Genomic DNA, 22,123 nt, shown 5'->3' with positions numbered 1-22,123 from the left:
TTTCAATCAAAAGGAGTATTTAAAGCATCTGTGTCACCTAGATGGATTAGAAATGCGTTTTCATAACTAAGAATACGAATTGACAGAATTAAGTTAATAAACACAAATGATAAACCGAACTGAATGTTTGGTAGATTTTTTCCTGGTTATAGAATGTTTTATCAAAATTGCCTTTTATTGTCACAATATTACAACGACAATATGGTCAACTGAATTTGAAAAAGAGGTCCACCGTACCATCAATATGTATAGTATTGTTCACTGTACATTACATGTACATGACTTACCTGTACATTGAGTGTATAAGATTTAATTGTACATTAAGTGTACAATAATCACATGACTTACCTGTACATGAGGTATACAAAACTTACCTGTACATTGAGTGTACATGACTTACCTGTACATTGAGTATACATGACTTACATGTACATTGAGTGTACATGACTTACCTTTACATTGAGTATACATGACTTACCTGTACATTGAGTGTATATGATTTACCTGTACATTAAGTGTACAATAATCACATGACTTACCTGTACATGAGATATACACAACTTACCTGTACATTGAGTGTACATGACTTACCTGTACATTGAGTGTATATGATTTACCTGTACATTAAGTGTACAATAATCACATGACTTACCTGTACATGAGGTATACACAACTTACCTGTACATTGAGTGTATATGATTTACCTGTACATTAAGTGTACAATAATCACATGACTTACCTGTACATGAGGTATACACAACTTACCTGTACATTGAGTGTACATGACTTACCTGTACATTGAGTGTACACAACTTACCTGTTCATTGAGTGTACATGACTTACCTGTACATTGAGTGTACATGACTTACCTGTACATTGAGTGTACATGACTTACCTGTACATTGAGTGTACACAACATACCTGTACATAGAGTGTACATGACTTACCTGTACATTGAGTATACATGACTTACCTGTACATTGAGTGTACATGACTTACCTGTACATTGAGTGTACACAACTTACCTGTACATTGAGTGTACATGACTTACCTGTACATTGAGTGTACATGACTTACCTGTACATTGAGTGTACATGACTTACCTGTACATTGAGTGTACACAACTTACCTGTACATTAAGTGTACATGACTTTTCACTGAGTACCTTACCTGTACGTTAAGTGTACTGAAGGAGACGAGACTGTATTCCTCTATAATATCCACCAGTGCTGCATTCAGTTTCTTGTATTTATTGAATTGTTCATCCTCCTGTAAAACAAATTATACAAATGATTCAAGCTTAATGACCTGAATAACTGAGTCATTCATAACATTAGCTTCATGAACTAATCAAATAACTCTGAGGTAGACCAAAGTTTTATACAGTGACAAATAATTTTTTTTTAGAATCAGTTTTTTAGAATAAAGGCAACATATTAAATTTGCTTGTCCTTTAGTGTAAAATAAAGGAAACATATTTAATTTTAGATTATGCCTTCATATAGGTCTCTTTATAACAAAAGATTAAAAAGTTTAAATAGTAATTGTTCCAAATATCATGTCTGTATGCAGATATCTCTATGTTATATTTCATTTATTTACAGATCCATCAATGCTTACCTTAAACTGTTCAAGTAAATAAGACAGATCGAGAACTTCCGTGTAGAAATCAAGGTTAAAGGAAAGCTTGCCATAAGATTCTATGAGATCACACTTGGATAAAACATTGACATGAGGCAGTTCTAGCTGTAACATAGTGGACAAAGAGGTTAACAGGACAGATATAAATTTGGACGCATCACTACAATAATGTGAGTCCACGAGATGGACAGCCACCAGTCTATAGTCCCACTTCTGTAGCTGGGCCACAATGTTTCTCACTGAGTTGTGGTGTGTATAGAGTTCTACCTGTCCAGGCAGATCAAACAACAGGTATTTCTTTCCCAGTTTTTCTAACTCCTGTTTAAGCCAGTCCATATTTTTCTCTAGGTACTCCATACAATACACCAGTCCACCATTAGGTCCGAGTTTTACAAATTCCATCACATCCTCAAGCTTCACCAAGTCTGCGATATCCAAATCACATTTGTAAGGAAGGTGCTCATTGGCTGGGTCCAGGTTGATGACAGCGACCTCTCTGCCAAGGGAGGTAAGAAACTCAGACATACCTAGACAGTAGGTTGTCTTTCCTGATCCTGGTGGACCAATTACCACCTGGCCAAACATTGTTAAGGATTTTTAATCTGTAAAAGAGGGAAACATTACCTAAAATGAATAAGAATTTGAATGAGTGAAAGCTGAATACCTTGCATATGTACATAAATGTAGCTGCAAAGAAAGTGTTGAAGAACCCAGGCTCCTAAAATGGAAATTTATAGAAAGCTCAATTAGCAGAATTTCTATCATGTGTTGGGTTCAAATCCGTCTGGCAGTGCTCCGTCAGATGACTGAGAGGCTGTATTTAATGTAATATTGGGAATAGTGGGAAAACATTTGTCTTAACTTCAAGTAAACATGTATAGGTTCATTATTCAGATGCTTTTGTAAAGGTTTGTTGTTTGTCCCTGTAAAAATGTACATACATATGCATGTAGTTGAGTCTGTAGATTTGTATCAAGATGCATATTAAAGTACGTACTATTGTATCTGTATCTTTACACTGTAGATCACTAAAGAGGTTTTTATTCAACGGATGAGAGAAAGTGCTGATTATTGGCGCATCTTCCGTATGGAGGTCTTGAATGCCTTCATGAATTTTGTTTGTCTCTGGTACTTGACAGCTTACTGTGATTTGTAGGGATGCAAGGTGTGAAGGGATTAAATTTATGATTTTTTTAGTATATAGATAAAAGGTGTGTGCAGAATTAATGTGTGAGGGCTTCAAGGGCTGCGTTTGAAATATGTGCCTTGAAGTCCTCGAGTGTAGGGCATTGTACTGCTGCTACAGGGAGGAGATTCCATTGTGTTACATTAATGTTTGTGGGAAAAATGAATATTTGTAATAGTATGTGTCCTTTGTAGCATAGATTTGTCTGAAGGAGTGTGGATTGGAGTCTCTGGTTCTGTGGTCTATACTGGTATGAGTATGGTCTCGTATTCATCGGCAACTATATTACAAGTGTATTATTTGAAGAAAATTATGAATCTCGTGTATAGCCGTCGTGTCTATAATGTTGGCCAGTTGAGTTGATGTATCGTGTTTGTAACTGAACAGGTGTTGTGATATTTGTTGTGAACGTATCTTGCTGCTCTGCATTGTGTTTTTTTCTATCTGTTGAATTTGGTGTGTGTTGTGGGGATCCCATATGGAAGAGCAGTATTCCAGTTTGGGTCAGATTAGTGCTTTGTATGCGTGTGCTTTTATATGTGGTGAATTAATTTTTAAGTTGCGCTTTAAAAACTCTAGTGATCTGTTTGCGTTTGCGGTGATATTATTTATGTGCATGTCCCATTTTAGGTTTTTTGTAGTGTTAGTCCTAAATATTTACTTGAATTTACTTGCTCAAGTGTTTGATTGTGGAGTGTGTAGTTGTGATGTATTTTGTTGCGTTTTGGTGTAACACTGATGATGTTGCATTTATCTGGGTGAAATTTCATTAGCCAGTCTGTTTCCCATTGTGCTGCTGCGTCCAAATCTTTCTGTAGTTTTATTGTGTTGTCTTTGTTGTTTATTGTTTTGTATATAATAATGTCGTCTGCGAATATAAATCTTAGTGTGCTGTGTTGCATGTATTAATGGAAATCGTTAATGTATATGAAAAACAGAATTGGGCCCAGACATGTTCCTTGAGGGACTCCTAAAGTTATTTGTATTTTATTTGATTGTTTTCCCTGAAGTACTACTGTTTGGGTGCATTGTGAGAGAAAGTCTGTGGTGTGTGTTGCCTATTATGCCGCAGTATTTTAATTTGCATTGTAGGCGTCTGTGTGGGACTTTGTCAAAGGCTTTGGTAAAGTCCATGATTATGATCGATGTCTGTCTGTTTGTTGCTGTTATTATTGTTTGCGAGGTCGTGTAAGAATGTAGCAAGTTGTGTCTCCCATGATCTGGATGATCTGAAGCCGTGTTGTAAGTTGTATAGTATGTTGTTGTTCTCCAGATGTGACATTGTGGCGCTTGTAATATGTTCCATAAGTTTGCATGTGATACAGGTGAGTGATATGGGTCTATAGTTAGTGGGGTTGTATCTGTCGCCTTTTTTGTATATGGGCTAAATGTTTGCGTGTTTCCAATCTGTTGGTAGTGTGCCTGTATTTAGATAGTGAGTGAACAGTTTGGTAAGTATGGGTGCTATTATGTCCCTAAGTTGTCTTAATAATCTGCCGTGTATATTGCCTGGTCCTGTCACTTTGTGTGGGTTGGTGTTTTTAAGGAGTTTATCTATTCCTTGTTGTGTAATGTTAATTTTCTATATATATCTAGATCTACATACCCCCGATACAGTTACAGTTAACCGTCTTTCTGTACTACATGTGGTTGTCAACATATACACTATACAGTGCATGTTCATTACAGTGTGTAGTTCAGTACTGAGCTGAGTAGTCAATCACTCAATTGTCAAAGTGAAAGTAGACAATGCGTCGTTCCCATTTTGTGCAACAGGGTGATTCGCGCGTCAAAATTTCACAACACAGCAGTGCTAATTCCGAAAAAAAACCATATTAATCACTAGGTCTAACTATGAAATTACTTCGTTAATCTACTTACCAGAACCTTCTTCTGCCAATTTCAATAAGAGAGCATCTTGCACGTTTTATTATTGAATCACAATTCAAACGTTTATATGATCCAAAATATTTGGTGCCCCTTATGATCACCAAAAATAAATACTTGTCGATCTAAATCTTACCTTTTAACCAAATAAGAGAAAAAACATTAATGCAAATATTTGTGTAAATGCAATGCGAAGGAAATTTAATAGTAGTAAACGTATTATTCGTATTTTTACAGAAAGTATGTAAGCTTATGTTAATGAAAAATAAAATCGAGATCATCAAGACGCTTGTAAATAATAACCACAAGACTCGAAGATGGCTCTGTTGTTTACGGCAACACCGGCGTAAGTGTCATTATATGCGTTAATTTTGTTATTTGGTTTCACATCATTCTTTGTGGGAAGTGGCAAAAGGACTAAATCATATCTTATTCAAAATTAATTCAAAAAGAATGTGTCCACATCCTAAACTCATCATTGAGACACGCCCCCTTGTTTGTTCTCTCTGTCTGTCTGTAGCCTAGACTAGCGGTGGTGTACGTTAATTTCGTTTTACTTTACAAAGTTGAAGAGTACTGATGAAAGGAGTTTGACTTATTGTCATAACACCATAGTAGACATAATATGAATTTAAGGCAATGCCTCAGAAGAGTGCAGCTACTTATAAAAAAAATGTAAATATAGTTAGGATTATAACCTCAGAATAAGATTAAAACTGTTTTAATTTGTAGTCCGATCATTGATTTTTAGTAAATGCTATTCTTCAATATTTGTGTCTAGCAGTCGCCATATACAGATCAGAAAGAAATATTTAACTGGATTATTTCAATTTTGTTTTCGATCTTGTTTCTCTCATGCGGAAAACTTGCCAACATGCCATGTATCAAAAATGTGCGGGAATATATGTGGCGTCATCTTTAGCACCAAGCTTCCTGACGTCACGCCTGACGGTGCCTTGCGCTTGAAACACAGAGACAGTATATCATTTTGACCAGTACAATTATTGTGTCGTTCTTATCCTTGTGTAGTTGTCTAAAACTACTTACAGTAATTTCAAAGTGTATCCTGGTGATACGTTTTGCCTACAGAAAAAAATAATAAAATCTCGTCATGCTGATAACGAGAATTAAAACATGGATGCCTGCATGGAGGCGCGAGACTTTTCCCTTGGGACACGATTTCAAAGTCCAAGGGGTACTGGAATGAGCTCTTATCAAGGTTAGATATGTGCGTATGTTTTAAAATGTATTTCGACTTTTAGTAGAGACAAAAAAAATTTCCCCATGTGACATGCAGGAAATAAATGTTTGCTTCCAGTGTGACAAAACATGATTCATGGATATGGGCATACATAGTCTAGTATCGAGGGTCATGTCTATGAATCGTATAAACAACAACAACAAAGATGACCGCTGTGTTGTGTTGTACTCTAAGATCTGATCACTTCTGCACATTGTATGCGCATTTGGTTGTCGTCTACACTGAGTTCAAATTCATTGGTACAGTATACTGTAGTATGGCCTCAAACATCATGTACAGCACAATGTTCCTTAGACTGGTTGGTGACTAGATCGGGGGATTTACTCATATGGAGGCACAGCTGTAACAATAACATTACAGACTAGAGTTGTGTGTGCTGAGGATGCCAGACTCGCTCAGAATCCATGGAAAGCTTGTTGGTAATGGAGGTTTATATAGTGTGATCGATCGATTCAAGGATATGGGCATTTCAGCCACAAATTCCAACACAGTTAGGTTTTTGGCTGTCAAGACGTGTGATCAAGTTTCACTTGTGTGTAGTGTAGTTAGGTATTGTTGAGTGTACCACCGCGGTTTACTATTGGATGAGTGACCATGCATTGCCCCACTGTCTATCTAACATACATGGGGTCCACTGATTAGTGAGACAGCTCCTCACATATCTACTGCTTGTCCCTACTTTGAATTGCTGTTAATGTTATGTCACAGGAATTCTCAACATAACCAATTGTGTATACACTGATAAGTTTGTCCTTTACAGTATCAAGAGAGCTGTTGCATCCATTAATGCGTTAGAACCATCAAAGTTTCCACTTCTACTGACAAGAATCACACAAAAACTCCATTTGAAAGTAAGTATTAATGCTTCATCTCAGAACCTTATGAAAACTTGTACATTTTAAGAATGACAGAATATTCATTATTCAATGTTCTCTATATCTGTGTAATGACATTTTCAGGACGACAGAACGTTCAGTGAGGATGAAGAAGCTAAGTTACAGGATGCCCTTGGACTCACAGCTGGTGACCTTGAACTTGTACTGCAAACCCTAGAATTTTTCTTACAACAGGTAATCTGACAATTTAATCTAATGACCAATTCAATGTTTAAACTTTATAATGTCCACTTTCTAAATTTTGTATATTCATATAAGGTCTATTATATTGATTATATAAACCATATAATGAACATCAAAGTTTAGTAAGAATGAAAGTTGACTTAAAATATAACTTATTCTGTACTTTTTAAGCAGATTCACCAATTACTTTAACCCTTCTTTGCTATTAATCAAAGAGTTTATTTTCTTTCTGGGGTTGGTTAAGAAAATGTACAACAAAGTCATTCATGAATATTTTAACAGAAGACAAAAACATGTCAACACCTTAATTTTCATAAGATGACACCTCACAAAGTAAGATCATTTGTTTGTGTATTGATCAGGCTGCCTACCATTCCGCTAAACCAGCAGTGTTTACACAGCAGTTACAGCAGCTGGACATGGATGAGGATAAGGTAGGTATATTGTGTTTATACTTCATAATGTACATGATTCACAAGAGGAAGTAATTATAATGTACATTGTTGTTTATACTTCTGTTTATATTGAGTGATGTACGGGACTAATAAGGGGAGATAACTATAATCTACATCGTTCTACATATAGTGCACTTGTACTAGTGCACTAGGTGTCAAGCTTAGCTTACACGCAACTGTATATATAGGTTTTCTGAATTGCATGGTATTTACACAAGGCATTTTGAGTTTTAACTTTATGACATAAACTCATTATAGTTATAAGGTTCTTAATGAGGATAAATCTTAATAATAAATAAGAGAACTGACAAGGAAGAAAATTTATACATAAAAATGTTATAATTTCTTAATGTTTAAGGTGAAAACAGTTGTGGAAGCTTGGACAAGCAGTGGGAGAGAGGTGGTCCAGAGGCTGCGACAGAGGACACTTAATCCTAAACAGGTAAATAAAACAACAAGTACCTGTACAGGTACTAAAAGTAAGACACTCCATCCTAAACAGGTACATAGGGCTGGTTGTAGCTGTATAGCAGTACCCGTATACTTCTGTCTAATTAAAGCAGTATATACCTGTACAAGATGCACAACTCTAAACAGGTAAAGTAGAACAATAGTTGTTAATAGAACACCAAATATTGTGGAACTATAATGTTTTTATACAATGCACATCTTGTACATTAGTATCTCTGATAAAATTGGAATCAGAGTTGCCTCCCTTTTCCCATCACAAAATAAGTGTTAGCTAAAGAGGATCATTGGAAGATGATAAGAGGAACTTAAAAAGAGATGTATTGTACATTTTAAATGCATTATTGAAATTAAGAAACAAACCACTAATAAATCATAGGATTTTGACAGATATAAAAGTGACTCAGTACAAGGTCCCAGAATGTCTAAAAATAGGATCTTATGTTAATTGTCACCGTATGCTAATGCTCTAATTTACCTATGGAAGGGATTACCTGAATACATATATACCTGTATAAAATACAATGTATACTGTGTAACCTTCCTCAGTGTTGTGACAGATGGGGCGACTGTGAGACGACTGCGAGGCGACTGATCAAATGAAACAAAAATAACAACACACTACTTCCTGAATTGCGTAATATGTCACAAGAATGAGAGATCAGTCAATAGTTGTGACGTAATGTCTATTGTTATTTAAGCATCAAACTGTCTTCCTATGACATCTATATAGACCATAGATGCCATAGGAAGATAGTTTAATGCTTATATTTACATTATCAACTCATTTTGGGGTCTCTGCATTAAAATTGTTTAAGCTAGACTAGGAAAACCGTTTACCAACGACGATTTAATCCAAGAGATGGAACAGCCATCAGTTGACGTCACCATGTCAACATTATAGTGACGTCCCAATGGTCACGTTTTGGGTGTCAGTTATACCCTCATATACTTCACTTTGCCTTGGTTAGTTTATATAATAGAAGTGACAAGTAAATGTAAATATAAAACAATAAATCACAACATATTATGTAATACATCATCAAATAATACAAGATAATACGACATTATATAGTTACAGTAGCATACAATGACTGTAACATTAACCTAGTGAAGAACATTGTCATTTCCTTGTCTCCTATATTAATCATTGTTTCCAATATCAATATCATATTTACATAAGACGTACATGCAGACACAGTCAGTCCATCCATCTGTGTATATCCTGATTGGTGGGGCTGGTATTCCTTATAATGAGGGAAATTTCATGTAGGTTAATTAGTGCATAACGATCAATCAAACATGACAAAGTCACATAATTAGTAATAACAGTGTACTCATTAGTATAGGTAAAAACCCGACAAGTGAACGGTGATTAATGTATAGTAAAGGACTCCTATTATCAATACAGGATTTGACATGGTGTTAGTGTACTGGTTCAGATAGTGGTTGTTTGATAGATTACATTACAATCGATTGTGAATTAATGTTATATTGAGTAACGTACTTAGTCATGATATACTAGATCTGTAGTGTTTTTTACCATGTCTTTATTCTTTATTCTTAACATAAAATAACTGCATATACTAATATTTTTACAATTTACAATATATACATTTAAGCATTGAAGTCACTATTTTTTAATTTCATTGGGGTATGAAAGAAATTTTGTTTGCAAACTGTGTGCATCCGCGTTACACGCATAATATATTTTTGTCATCTTTTTCAAACTTGATGATAATTGATAGGTTAACCTGAAGGTGATATTTGCTGTGCACTATGTGATTATCATATTCAGCGGGCCTGTATATATATACCTATATATAGAGAGAAAATTTGTACTGAATAACCTGACAAAGCACATGATTTTATTGAGGACAAACTCACAAAAAAAACCCCTATTTTTAGGATTTTCAGCTATCTGCTTACTTGCCTATTCCAAATTTGCATATTACAGAGTTATCTGCACTTGCGGGTAGGTATTGATTGTGACATCATGTGTTTGCGAGCGTAAAGTAATATGTTTCGGCAAAATAATGACGTAACAATCAATACCTACTCGCAAGGGAGCTAACTCTGTAATATGCAAAGACGGAATACAGTATAACCGGTCAAAACTAACACTTGTCGAATTACGATCCCTGTCTACTCTGGCTGAATTATATGGGATTTTCCTTTTGAGTAAAAGTAACAAAACCCAGGATATTCCAGAAACCTGTCTATACCAGCTCAATATGGTGATCCGATAACATCTGCTTTATACAAGTTATATATGGAAATAATTTTGGAAAATGATAACAGTTAATGCCAAAGTAATTATGAAATGTTACAGCATTTTCTAACTTTATAAAAATTTCTTACAGCTAGAAGATATAAACTGGCGTCTCAACCTCCAAATGGCCCAGTCTACACAACTCAAGATGAAGATGCCAAACGCCATGTTTGAATTAGGTGTTAAAAATGAAAATACAGAAGTAAGTAAAAAAGACAATAAAATTTCAAAGGATGAAGTTTATTTTATCTGATGTAAAATTCTATGTGGATAACATGAGTTTGAAAGATCAATGTGTCGTATGTATTCTGTCCTCCTTGATACTCCAGTGGTTACTGTCACTATCGTCATATGCACCCCTGGACTATGTCATACCAAAACTGAAGAAGTTTGAGGAGAAAAACAAACTTACCAATCACTGCAGACCTACAGAGACTTCCTTGAAGATTTACAGAGTGCAACGCTCAATTTAAAAGGCATACTGTGTACCATTGTTCGATTCTTTTGATATACATCAAAGACCCCAACTACCTACTGATCTATTTTTGCACACAGAGCCTTCAGTTTTGCTATGGCATAGTTGAAGGGTGGACATAACACCATGCAGTGAAAGTAACCCCTGGAATATCGAGAATGGTATTCTGTATAGATTGGATTACTCATATATCACATTAATGCAGGGTAAAACTTGATAGAACGTCATCACCAAATACAAATTAGGATATGTTGTTTTGACATGGTAATGATGTTAAAAAAATATTTCATGATAACGATATCAAAGCACAATAATGGTATCAAAGCACAAAAGCCTAGGACATTTCCATAACTTGCCTCCTAAACAAATTATATTACAAGTATTTGAAAGTTCACATTTTTGTGTATTTTCAGACAAAGGAAAAGATCAGGATGGAGTTTACACACGAAGAACTTTATAAATTCTACAACCAGGTTTGTCTTTTCACTGGCTAAACATATGGCACGTTTTGACCAATATATGGTAATTTAGCAAGTAACATTTCCTAATTCTATACACCAGTAATTAACAGGCCCATTCTCTACACTTATAGGATGATTGTGTCCAACGGTTGATACAATTATCAGGGTTTAGGACAAATGTGCAAATGTAAGTGCATATAAGCACGCAGCATCATAGAACACTATTTCTGAAATAATAATTTGGTATTTAACTAAATTACAAAAATTGAATAGTATGTAAAAGTAAATAATAAACAGTTTAAATTGACCAAGCTTCCTTTGTTATATAAGTATTGTTTTCTTATCACACAGCTGGAGACAGTACAGAAACAACTGGACAGTTTAAGTTGATGACCATATAAGGAGATTCCAATTACTACTGTGATAGGGGGTTTGTACAAGACAGTGGGTCAGTGATCGGCTGACCAGTGATGGTCAGTTAGAAGATTAATTAAGCTGATAAGGACGAGCTACATCAGTGAGAGCTGACCAAAGAGAGGAGATCAACACTAGTGTTAGGACAGTTGGGATCAACTGTGAGACAAATGTAAAGAAGTTATGGATGATTAACTTGACTGATTGATAAAGTTATAAGTTTAAGGATATATGACACACCTCGATTTAACAGAATATGTTGATAAACTCTGGCAGCAAGTCAAGACACATTCTGTTCACTAGCAGTGCATGTTATACAACAACATTATATTGTATATATCCTGTTGTCAGTCTAGATGTAAACTCTTCTTATATTTAGGTTCTTTTTTGTTGTATCTTATGAAAGGGGAAAAACTCAATTTTTCAAGGCATGGTGCACAAAAATTAAACTTCCAAATATGTACGTAAGCTCATATGGATCAATGGATTGTATTAGAAAGATTTTAAGTTAACTGTAACAAAAGATATAATTAAGGGGAAAAATTCTCAAATCCTCACACCATTGTGAGAAACAAATTTCAAGTCTAGAAAAGGGTCCATATATGGAATGTAAATTCTATTGTAGATGCTTTTTATGTGAATTTCAACTTTCAGTGTAATTATCAAAATCCTTTCATTCATAATCATTTTAACACATTTGTTCTGTTGACATAGCAACAGTGTATTGGTTTGTTGAACTGTTGAATTGGCATAAAATATGCTGCAATATATCTATGTTTTTTTTCATTCAAATCATCCATACCTTTGATATCAAAATCATGTAACAAATACAGTACAATGTATTATAACAGTTACTTCATGGGGTTTCAGTCAACTATCAAAACTCTTTTCCTTTATTGTTTCATGCATGGACCAGCTCAAGAAACTGTTTCCCTCTACCTTTAGGCGCTGGAAACAGTTCCTCAGGCTGGTCCTCAGGGAAATAGTTTTGACTGTTGACACATGACATGAGACTGGAAACATCTGTATTTTGAGTGATAATGTAGACTACAGAACTTATATCAAACATCATCCATTGTATTATTGATGTGCCAAATTACTACGAAATGTTGGTCTAATTGAGACAGTAGTGAGACTGTGACTATAATGTACATACACAAATGTATCTATCCATGATAATACAGTAATATCACGTCCCATATCATATGTTTGAGTGATTGCATTCTATTTAATTATCACCTCATGAACACTATCATCTAAATCAGACTGTTCCTGAACCAAAGATTTATATGTCATAGTCATTATTTTAAATTAGAAACAAAACAAAAATGAGATTATACACATGGCATTTTTGGTAATACCTAATTGTATGTCTGTTTTATTAAATGGTCTTTCTTGGATCGATGAATATTCTGTATTTTGATATTACAGACTTGTCTGTCCTTGTGGATAGGAATTGATTTTGACGTCTTGTCTTTGCGAGAGTAATGTCACATATCTTAGAGAAAATGATGTGAATTCTGTTTGCAAAATAATGACATCACAATGGACACTTATACAAGGGAGGTTACTCTGTAATATGCAACGACAGAATACACAAGTAGGTGCTTAGCACAGTGATGGGTGCGACTACATGTACATGTATATAGATACACATATATAGATAAATGGTTGACTTATCATTGGAATTAATAATTATATAATTAACATTTTGTGAGAGCTTCATTTGTACTTCCCCTTGACTCTGTATCTGATTGAACCATTAAAGTGAATCGCATGTATTAAGGCATTTTGTTTGCTGATAAGAAGATTTCTCCCTAACAAGTAATAAAAGTGCAATATTTTTCCAAAACTTTCTGTTTAGTTGGCAAATGAGTCATGCAACTTAAAAGAAATAAAACAAATATTTCTTCAATAAAAGTTGCTAGGATTTTCAAGGGTATTTTCAGACTAGCAATATCGGTATACATAGCTAATTGTGTAAATGAAAATGTTTTGGCCTAATAAAAATAATAAGATAATTGTTTTAGAAATCAGTTATTTGTCTTTTCACAATGTATAAAAGTTTAAGGATGAAACCAAGATGAATTTGTTTGATGTGTTACATGTCATATAAGAACAAGGACAAGGATATTTGGTGTCATTTTAGGACAGGTATTTAAATGGTCCATGACCATACCCACCTGACCCCAGAATCATGAAATAGTCTTAGCCAATCAAAACTGACATAACTTTTTGTAATGTCATCTGTGATTGGCTAAGTCTAAATGTAAGACAGTTTTAGACCTAAGATTGTCTCATCATCTTGAGGCAAGGTCTTATGACAGCGGGTGTAAAGAGAATAACCAATTTCCATGGTAATGCAATGGCCATTGTCTAGTGGACACCAATAGTCAAGGTCATATGAGGACATGTCAAAGGAACACCAACTGTCAAGGTCATATGTGTACATGTCAAAGGGACACCAACTGTCAAGGTCATATGTGGAGAGATTTCAAGGAGACACCAAGTCAAGGTAACATTAGAACAAGAGGACACCAACTACCTGGGTCATATGAGGACAGGTGTATAGGGGACACCAACAACCAGGGTCATATGAGGACAGGTGTATAGGGGACACAAACAACCAGGGTCATATGAGGACAGGTGTATAGGGGACACAAACTACCAGGGTCATATGAGGACAGGTGTCTTGGGGACATCAACAGTCAAGGACATATGTCTAGAAGATACCAACAGCTAAGGTCATATGAGGACACGTGTCTAAAAGACACACCAACTGTCAAGGTCATATGAGGACAGACGTCAAAGGGACACCAACAGTCAAAGTTATATGAGAACATATGTCTAGAAGACACCAACAGTCAAGGTCATATGAGGACAAGTGTCTAGTGGACGCCAACAGTAAAGGTCATATGAGGACAGGCGTCTAGGGACACCAATAGCCAAGGTTATACCAGGATCATGAAAAGAACATTTTTTTTATCTTCAAGAATGACAAACGCTGAACGTATTCTTCATGTTGGCAACGATAAGTATATGGATTTGTCACCATAATTTGTCACCATAATTTGTGTGGTGGTGGAGCTAACCATTTGCTCATGCATACATATGTAGGTGGTGTGAAACGAGAACAATATAGTTATCAATTGTCACAAAATAACCAAGTGTGTTTTAAGAGTATAGAAAAAATGACGATCTTGGATTGGCTACGGTCTCTTGTAGTTTTTTTATATACTTTTTAAGACCCGAATCACCTACGATATCAGTTAAAGATGCTCCACCGCCGACAGAGCATAAATGACATTCATCATTAGAACAATTGGTGTTAAATCTTGTATATATATGTATAATTAACACAAAAAAATAACATAAGATAATTTATGTTGCCTTTGATGCATACGCAATCAGTACTTCATTCTATATAGGATATCGTGCCACGGATTTTTTTCGGGATGCAATTAATTATTTTTTATATTTTCAAATTGTCGGCGGTGGAGCATTTTTAAAGTAATTCCGTTAAATATATTATCAGCAGCTCGCCACTCAAATATCACAATTATTAAGCTTTTCAATGAATAAGCAAATAGAATATTTTTAAATGCCCAATACTTTTATGAAACGGCTTTTAATTTTTAAAATGGGAATGCCAAACGATTGCGCCAGACGACAAAACAACGAAATGAATCTCCACTTTTATCGGTACGTAGTTGGTCTTTAAAACAGGAATGTAAATCAGATGAGTAATTTTGTAGATTCTCTTAAGTTTTTACTTTTATTTATCATCACCTTGGCTTCTGAACAATTTAATTAAAATAAATTAAACATAGTTCATCCTCCTACAAAAAATATCTTTTTGATTCGTAAGTGTGAAATGTTTGGTGTTGTAATTTCGTGAAATGCTCGATATAATTGTTCTCATCTAGGCCTATGTCTTTATTGTTTTTACGAATTTTTTATTTTGTTGTTTCGGAAACGTAGTGCGTTTTTGGGTTAATTTTTGCGCCATTAACTTTCCCGCCCTTTGCTTCATTTGGAGCTCTCCTGCTTCATTCCGCGCAGCACATTTGCACGTGTACTGATCTGAGGTGCTCGTGTCTACACCGATATGAGGACAAGGTATTTTTATCTGGTTCCCAAGAATTTTTTTAGAAACATGAAACCTGAGAAAAGAGATAAAAAATACTAAAAATCTTTAAGAGGATGGAGACCCTGACTTACGGTAAGTAAAAGTTTCATTAGAGTTAGATACAGCGACTGATTTGTAACAACAGAAACTGCAAACGATCACTTGTGTCTACCCCTTTGTTACCATGTCGTCCAAAAGGTTCTCCAAAACTCAGACAAATACATATTTGTCAACACTCTTTTTATAATTATAAAAATCATTCAAATCTAGTAAAGAAAAATATACGACGACTTTAAACGAAAATCGAACATATTAGTCCCGTCTATTAAAAGAGTTGCTTCCCTTTGTCCATTTGGTCGGTGTTCAAAAATCATTTACACCTTTTATAAGAGGCTGTGTTCCAGAACAGAAATATGATAAGTACCGGTACTAGATAAACATTTAAAATCCTCTGTCCACAAAGTAAATTGATTAAAACAACGACTTCATATCCATGTTTTGTTGTTCAAGAAAGAATAATGTCTCTGCTCTAAAACAGATTATTGGTACTTAAGGCCACAGTCTTAATATAATGTAGGTGATCATCATGATCGTGGGTAACTTGGGGTCAAGTGTGACCCAGGGGTCAATATCTCTGTCTGTTCTGCTATCCCTTCAATCTCTGAGAATATTATTTTTGTCTCCAATTTCAAGGGCTGACAGTTTAGGCATGAAGATAATAGCTACTTCTCAGCTTTGTGAACAGACGACTCTATCATTTCCAATACACTGACACCTTTCTGTTAAAAAGTAATTTAGATGATGACCATTCATTTCCTCATTGCCAGGCCTAGTAATCATGATAGATTTCTTCTGTGATTTAGAAATTTCTAAATAAGTGTTCAGGTTTTCTGTTGATTTGGTCTGAAGGACCATCTTCTACTTAATCTTTTACAAAATTCTCCTGACAGAGCTAGAGTATACCAATTGTGCAAAACTAACCCATGTATTTTCAAAACTTGATACACCACTGATGTTTGAAAATATACACGTCCCAGTTATGTACTTGTAAAATTGTTAAAGGACCCATAGACTTTTTGTATTTTTATGGTATGTAATTCACAGTGGGACCAATTATTTTTGGAAATACAATTGAAAAAAAAATAATTTAAAATGTAGTAATTAAAACCTATCTTCGTAACAACCTCTGTATCAAGACCACCTGCGTTATTAGACCACTTTCTCATGGTCCCAAATGGTCAATTGAACCACAATTTTACTTGTATATCGTTTATAGAGACTACTAAGACATCTTTTTGTGATAACATGGATGGCCTTTATAGACAGGTTTGACTAGTTGCAGTTGTGTCTGATGATTAATTAAGCTCTTGAATGACTTGATTGTCTTCATCCATTCATAATAATGTGTAACAAACGGGATGGGTATCGCGAAAAATTTTGTATCGCGATATATCACGATACATCATAAGTGTATTATGATACGTATCATGATATTTTGGTATTATTTTGTACAATAAGAATTGCATGGTTTTTTTTCTGTCAATCACCTCAAAAGAGTATGAAATAAATTTGTCAATTTATCACTTTTATTCTTGTTTCTATCTGTAAAATGCGAGATAATGTCTGTGTTACTTCCGCTCGATGTTTTGCACACACTTACTACCTGACGGGACGCTAGCTGCAAGTGAGTCGTCAGGTTCGTTGTCCCGCCACTACATTTAACGATTGCCCTACACAAACGACACTAGCGATGTTTTCCTCGCTATTTAGTTCCCCTTTATGTACTATAAGACCAAAATGCTGTCATACAGCCGCTTTTGCTTCGGGATTTTTTACGAGGTTATCATCCGTGCCTATGAAGGCCGCCATTTTGAAAATGTTACTAAGCACAAGATCGATCGTAATCTACGTATAATAACATCCCAAAAATCCATTTTAACCTATACAGTTGGCTGAAATGTTGTTAAAACATATATTTTAGTTTTAATTTTTATAAAAATGGTCATTTTAAAAATATGTCCTGTCAAAAACGAAAAATTTCACGGAAATATACGGAAAATCCCCGAATGATTCCGAGTGAACCGATACGACTAAATTGTACCGCGATACGTATCGTTTTCAAATTGAACCTGGATATATCGGTATATACCGATAATACCGCGCACCACTAGTAACAAACGCTACTGATAACATGACTATTATACAATTTGAAACCAAAACTTCCTCTGCCAGTAAGATTTCAATGGATTCCATTAGAAACGTTGCTATGTAAGATTTGTGATCCAAATTACTACACTGAGCCTATAGATCTGTTACATTCCTAATATGGATGTTTCCCTGTCTCCTATAAACACTGTACTAATGGCCAAGTTGTATGAGGAGACTTGACTTTATGAGGTGTAAACTGTTTGAAGTCGTTAGAATTAGCATGGATTATAATTATGTCAGTGATGTATGCCATTCTGTGTATAGAGATCATGATGTAAAAGCAATTCCCAGGGGTAAGTGTTTCAAGGAAGTAAATTAGATTAATGATAAAGTTTGTTGGTACCAAAGTCTTAAGGGATTTGAAATTTATGGATATTTAATAAAAACAAAATATATTATGTTTTAATTTCAAAGTTACAGCTATTTACTGTGAGTGAGTTGTTTTTAAATATACCGTATTTTCCCTATTAAGAGCGCCTCCTCTAATAAGGGCGCCCCCACGTTTTTTGCTGAAAAAAATCAACTAATTTCATACAATTTTTGTGCCAGATTGTGACGATTTGTCTCTGCAGACGCTAATGAAATATAGTTTTACAGCAATCTGATGCCTAACAGATATCTAATCAGCTTGTATAAACAATAAATTTATTGCACTGAATAACTTGCCAAGTATTTACACATAGAAATAGCTAGAACGCCATGTTCAAAACAAAACGTGTCACTTGAATGTCCCACACACGTGTATGGATGAAGACTAACTGGCATCAACATTTTAGCGATGTCTGTACAGGTTTTATGAATACTTACTGTATATCTATGATAAAGGTTCCTAACTAACAGTAATATTATCATTTATAAGCATTTTATTGTGTGCTCTTGTCGGTATTCCCCATCTGCCACAAAACGAAAGTAGCGATCGAAAGCACCGTCCGCCATTTTGTGTACGCAAGGTAAACAAACAGGCTAGCATGAAATACAAAAATTCCGTGAAACAGACATATTTAACCAATGTTTAATACTTCTAGTGCATACATTTCTTCATTATTATGTAATTTCAATACTTACTTGACTTCAAAACGAAAGTTGGTTATCATAAGTTTCAGAAAAATACGAAACTAAAAGCAAGATGACTATAGTCTGTTTCAGAAAAAAACATCTAAAAATGGTCTCAAATAACCGCGCCCCCCTCAGTCATTTACCCGCGCCCGGCGCCCTCATTAGGGAAAATACGGTATATACGTTGAATTGCATTTTTTCTACAGATATTGATCAAGACATTTACTTATTTATTCTTTAAATTTCACAATGAACTGTTCCGTCGTTATATGTAGAAGAGTCCAAATGTGTCTCCAGGGATAAATGATTATGAGATTATTCAAGTTAACAGATCTGGGTCAAGTTATAGCAAATTGCATTATTTTCACAAATTAAGGTTGTTACAGCCCCTGATTAGTACCAATTAGCATTGTTTTTATAGATAGTAATTTACATTAATTCCACAGATATAGGTCAAGAAAAAAGTGGTATTTACTCAGAAAAAGTCAATTTGAAAGAATCAATTATTATTTGCACATGTTCAATCTATTCAGAGGAAATAAACCTTGACACAGTTAAAATTCTAATTCAAAATGGTGTGCCTTTGAAGGAAATCTTTAAAATGATTTATTTTTTATGATAAATCATATTGTAATCAATCAAATTGATTAGATTTCATAGCAGGTCCTCTTTTTCCTTATACAAGTTTGTTAAACTTTAATAAGAATTTCTGCTTCCTGCACATTAACTGATTTTCAGGTGCCTTAAGCACACTTAGAAAAGATGAGATTCTGGTTTTCTGAGTGAAGATTTACTCAGTAATAGTGTTACTGACGATCTGCATGTCTGTAGTGATTCCTGCTCCATCCATCATTTAAATTCGATTAACAACTCCTTTTCGAGTTGGAGACACACAATCCTGGCCTACAAATCGGCCATAAAATGACTTTAGCGTTACGATCGAGGTAGAAAGACGATGTGATTACCAGTGTCACAGGCACTCTTGTGTTGAAGCGATGGAGATTGAGCTCTGCCGAGGGTGAGATTTAACGTCACTTAATTACTGTATCAGTTTAAGTGTGATATAATGTATTAATTGTAGGGCAGAAAAAGGGAGAGAGAAGTTAACCTTCTCCCGGAAGTGTGATAAAATATTTGTGAAGATGAGTCGGTAGGGTAGCTTGGTTTTGATTGCGTATGAAAAATGTCACGGGGGTCAAATAATTGAGGAAATAGGAGACTGGTTTTGGTGTCTTATCGTGTCCCGAGAGCTTTTGTTTCCAAGACGGTTTTATTATTGCGTGTCACATGACCCATGATTGACAGGTGACTGTTATTAAAAGATACTTATAACCAAATTTTTGTTCTGGTATTGACCGCTGATGACCTTGAGGGTGCTGTTGGGTCTTGTCAAGTCCGACACTTTACCCGATCATTATTTGTGCTGGTGTATCATTACCCCGTCAGCTTCCCTTTGGTCCAGTTGTGTTAAGTATACAGCTAGATATTTACATTACTATTTAGTAGATCTATATCCGTTGTAAGATTTCAGAAGCCACTAATGTGCCGATACTCTAGTTCAGGAAGTGGAAAACTTGCTATCAATATATGACTTTCTTTACAACAAGACAGCCTTTACTATAACAGTTTTATAAAGCAATATGTCTGCCTTTCTGTTTGTCTGTCCAATATCATATGGTAATAGCTTATGATTATAGCTATCTACAAACTGCAGATGTACTTTAAAAGTAATTCAAATTTTCCATAACTTAGAGAATAGTACAGTAAAACCTCATTATATTGCCACACGTTTTACCGCCAAACCAGCTTCTCACCATGAATTTATTCAGAACAGATTTGTAGCGGGATTGGACTGGGTCGATCATCGGTGACCAGGTAGCTCAGTCGGTAGAGCACTCGGCTAGTATTCTGAGGGTCCCGGGTTCGAATCCCGGTCTGGCCGCTACATTTTCTCCTCTCCTGTACAGAATTGGCGCCCAACTAAATAACCCACGGTGGTGGTGTTTGGAAGGGTCTCGTGTGTCTTGGAGGGCGAAGACTTTGAGAAAGGAGGGAGGAGTGTAGCGGAATTGGACTGGGTCGATCATCGGTGACCAGGTAGCTCAGTCGGTAGAGCACTCGGCTAGTATTCTGAGGGTCCCGGGTTCGAATCCCGGTCTGGCCGCTACATTTTCTCCTCTCCTGTTACAGATTTCTCTCCATACAAATAGGCCCGTTATACCGCCAAACCCACCTGCCGCCCTCAGCCATCACATTCGTGGAACAAATGATTAAAATAACACTATAATGACATCATTAATATCGCCAAATTCTGTTAATTAGGGAAACATGTTTTTGTAAATTGCCTTAAAGTCGACTTAAGGTAGTCAGTTGCACACACTATGACCAGCAGTAAGGCTGTGTGTACACAGTGGAATCAATGAACAATGGGTAGACCTTTGTTATTGTTTTACAGGTAGGTGCCGCAAGTTGTGATGAATAAAACTCACTTCTGTGTTTTACTTACTATTATACTATTACTATTACTTATATTCTTGACAAAGAGGAACCTCCAAGTCTGTTTCTCGATACTGCCGTTCATTTTAATTTTCGACGTATTTTTAAATATATTGGACCATAAAATGCAAAGTAGCAATTTCAATGTACGGGCAGAAGAATCCGCTGATCAAGATCAAATCGTCGTCTGAGTGCCGTTTATTACCAGAGTACCTGTTTTGATATTTGCAGACATGTGTGCGGAAGTGAGGTCACGACCACATTGCACTTGTTCAGAACTTCTATTCTTAAAGCTTACACATAAAGCTGACATATTTATTGTATGACCAGTATTGAAATTAACTTTGATATCAGTTTAATTGTGGAACTATTCATATTACAAAATACAAAGTGGCCATACAGTACACAGACTGAATAGAAAGTCTGATATACTGCCAAAATTGATATATCGCCAAATTCCAGGGAAACAGAAGGTGGCGATATAACAGGTTTTTTTTTACTGTATTTGTTCACAGTCTATTTTGACCATATAGCAGAGTCTTAATTCAGTCGAATGTGCTGAAAAGTGGTCAGTGTCAAATGTGCTCCTGAAAATTGGTCAGTGTAATATACTGAGTAATGTTCTATTCTCTGAG

General features: G+C 35.3%; 2 protein-coding genes across 3 annotated transcripts in view; one reads left to right on the top strand and one right to left on the bottom strand.

The window, feature by feature from the left end:
- Positions 1-22,123, bottom strand: part of LOC138333400 (GPN-loop GTPase 2-like) — a 230,606-nt gene that overhangs the window by 4,817 nt on the left and 203,666 nt on the right. Inside the window, exons 1-3 of one of the 2 annotated variants that reach the window (XM_069281752.1) lie at positions 4,709-4,801; positions 1,621-2,243; positions 1,171-1,269 (exon numbers count right to left, since the gene is read on the bottom strand). In XM_069281752.1, the coding sequence (XP_069137853.1) occupies positions 1,171-1,269; positions 1,621-2,226 (705 nt within the window). In that variant the 5' untranslated portion in view covers positions 2,227-2,243; positions 4,709-4,801. Of the gene's footprint in view, positions 1-1,170; positions 1,270-1,620; positions 2,244-4,708; positions 4,802-22,123 lie in introns of those variants that run through there. The other variant, XM_069281753.1, reaches the window with a different exon arrangement.
- Positions 4,983-13,620, top strand: LOC138333398 (COMM domain-containing protein 10-like). The gene is made up of 8 exons (XM_069281751.1): positions 4,983-5,060; positions 6,736-6,826; positions 6,935-7,045; positions 7,417-7,488; positions 7,868-7,951; positions 10,341-10,451; positions 11,138-11,197; positions 11,537-13,620. The coding sequence occupies exons 1-8, from the start codon at positions 5,032-5,034 to the stop codon at positions 11,573-11,575; spliced, it is 597 nt and encodes a 198-aa protein (XP_069137852.1). The 5' UTR covers positions 4,983-5,031; the 3' UTR covers positions 11,576-13,620.

Source organism: Argopecten irradians, chromosome 10 (genome assembly GCF_041381155.1).
Source record: "Argopecten irradians isolate NY chromosome 10, Ai_NY, whole genome shotgun sequence".
In the NCBI taxonomy this organism is placed as follows: Eukaryota; Metazoa; Mollusca; class Bivalvia; order Pectinida; family Pectinidae; genus Argopecten; species Argopecten irradians.
Note: the sequence above shows the minus strand (reverse complement) of the source record. Positions and strands in the feature narration are given on the sequence as shown.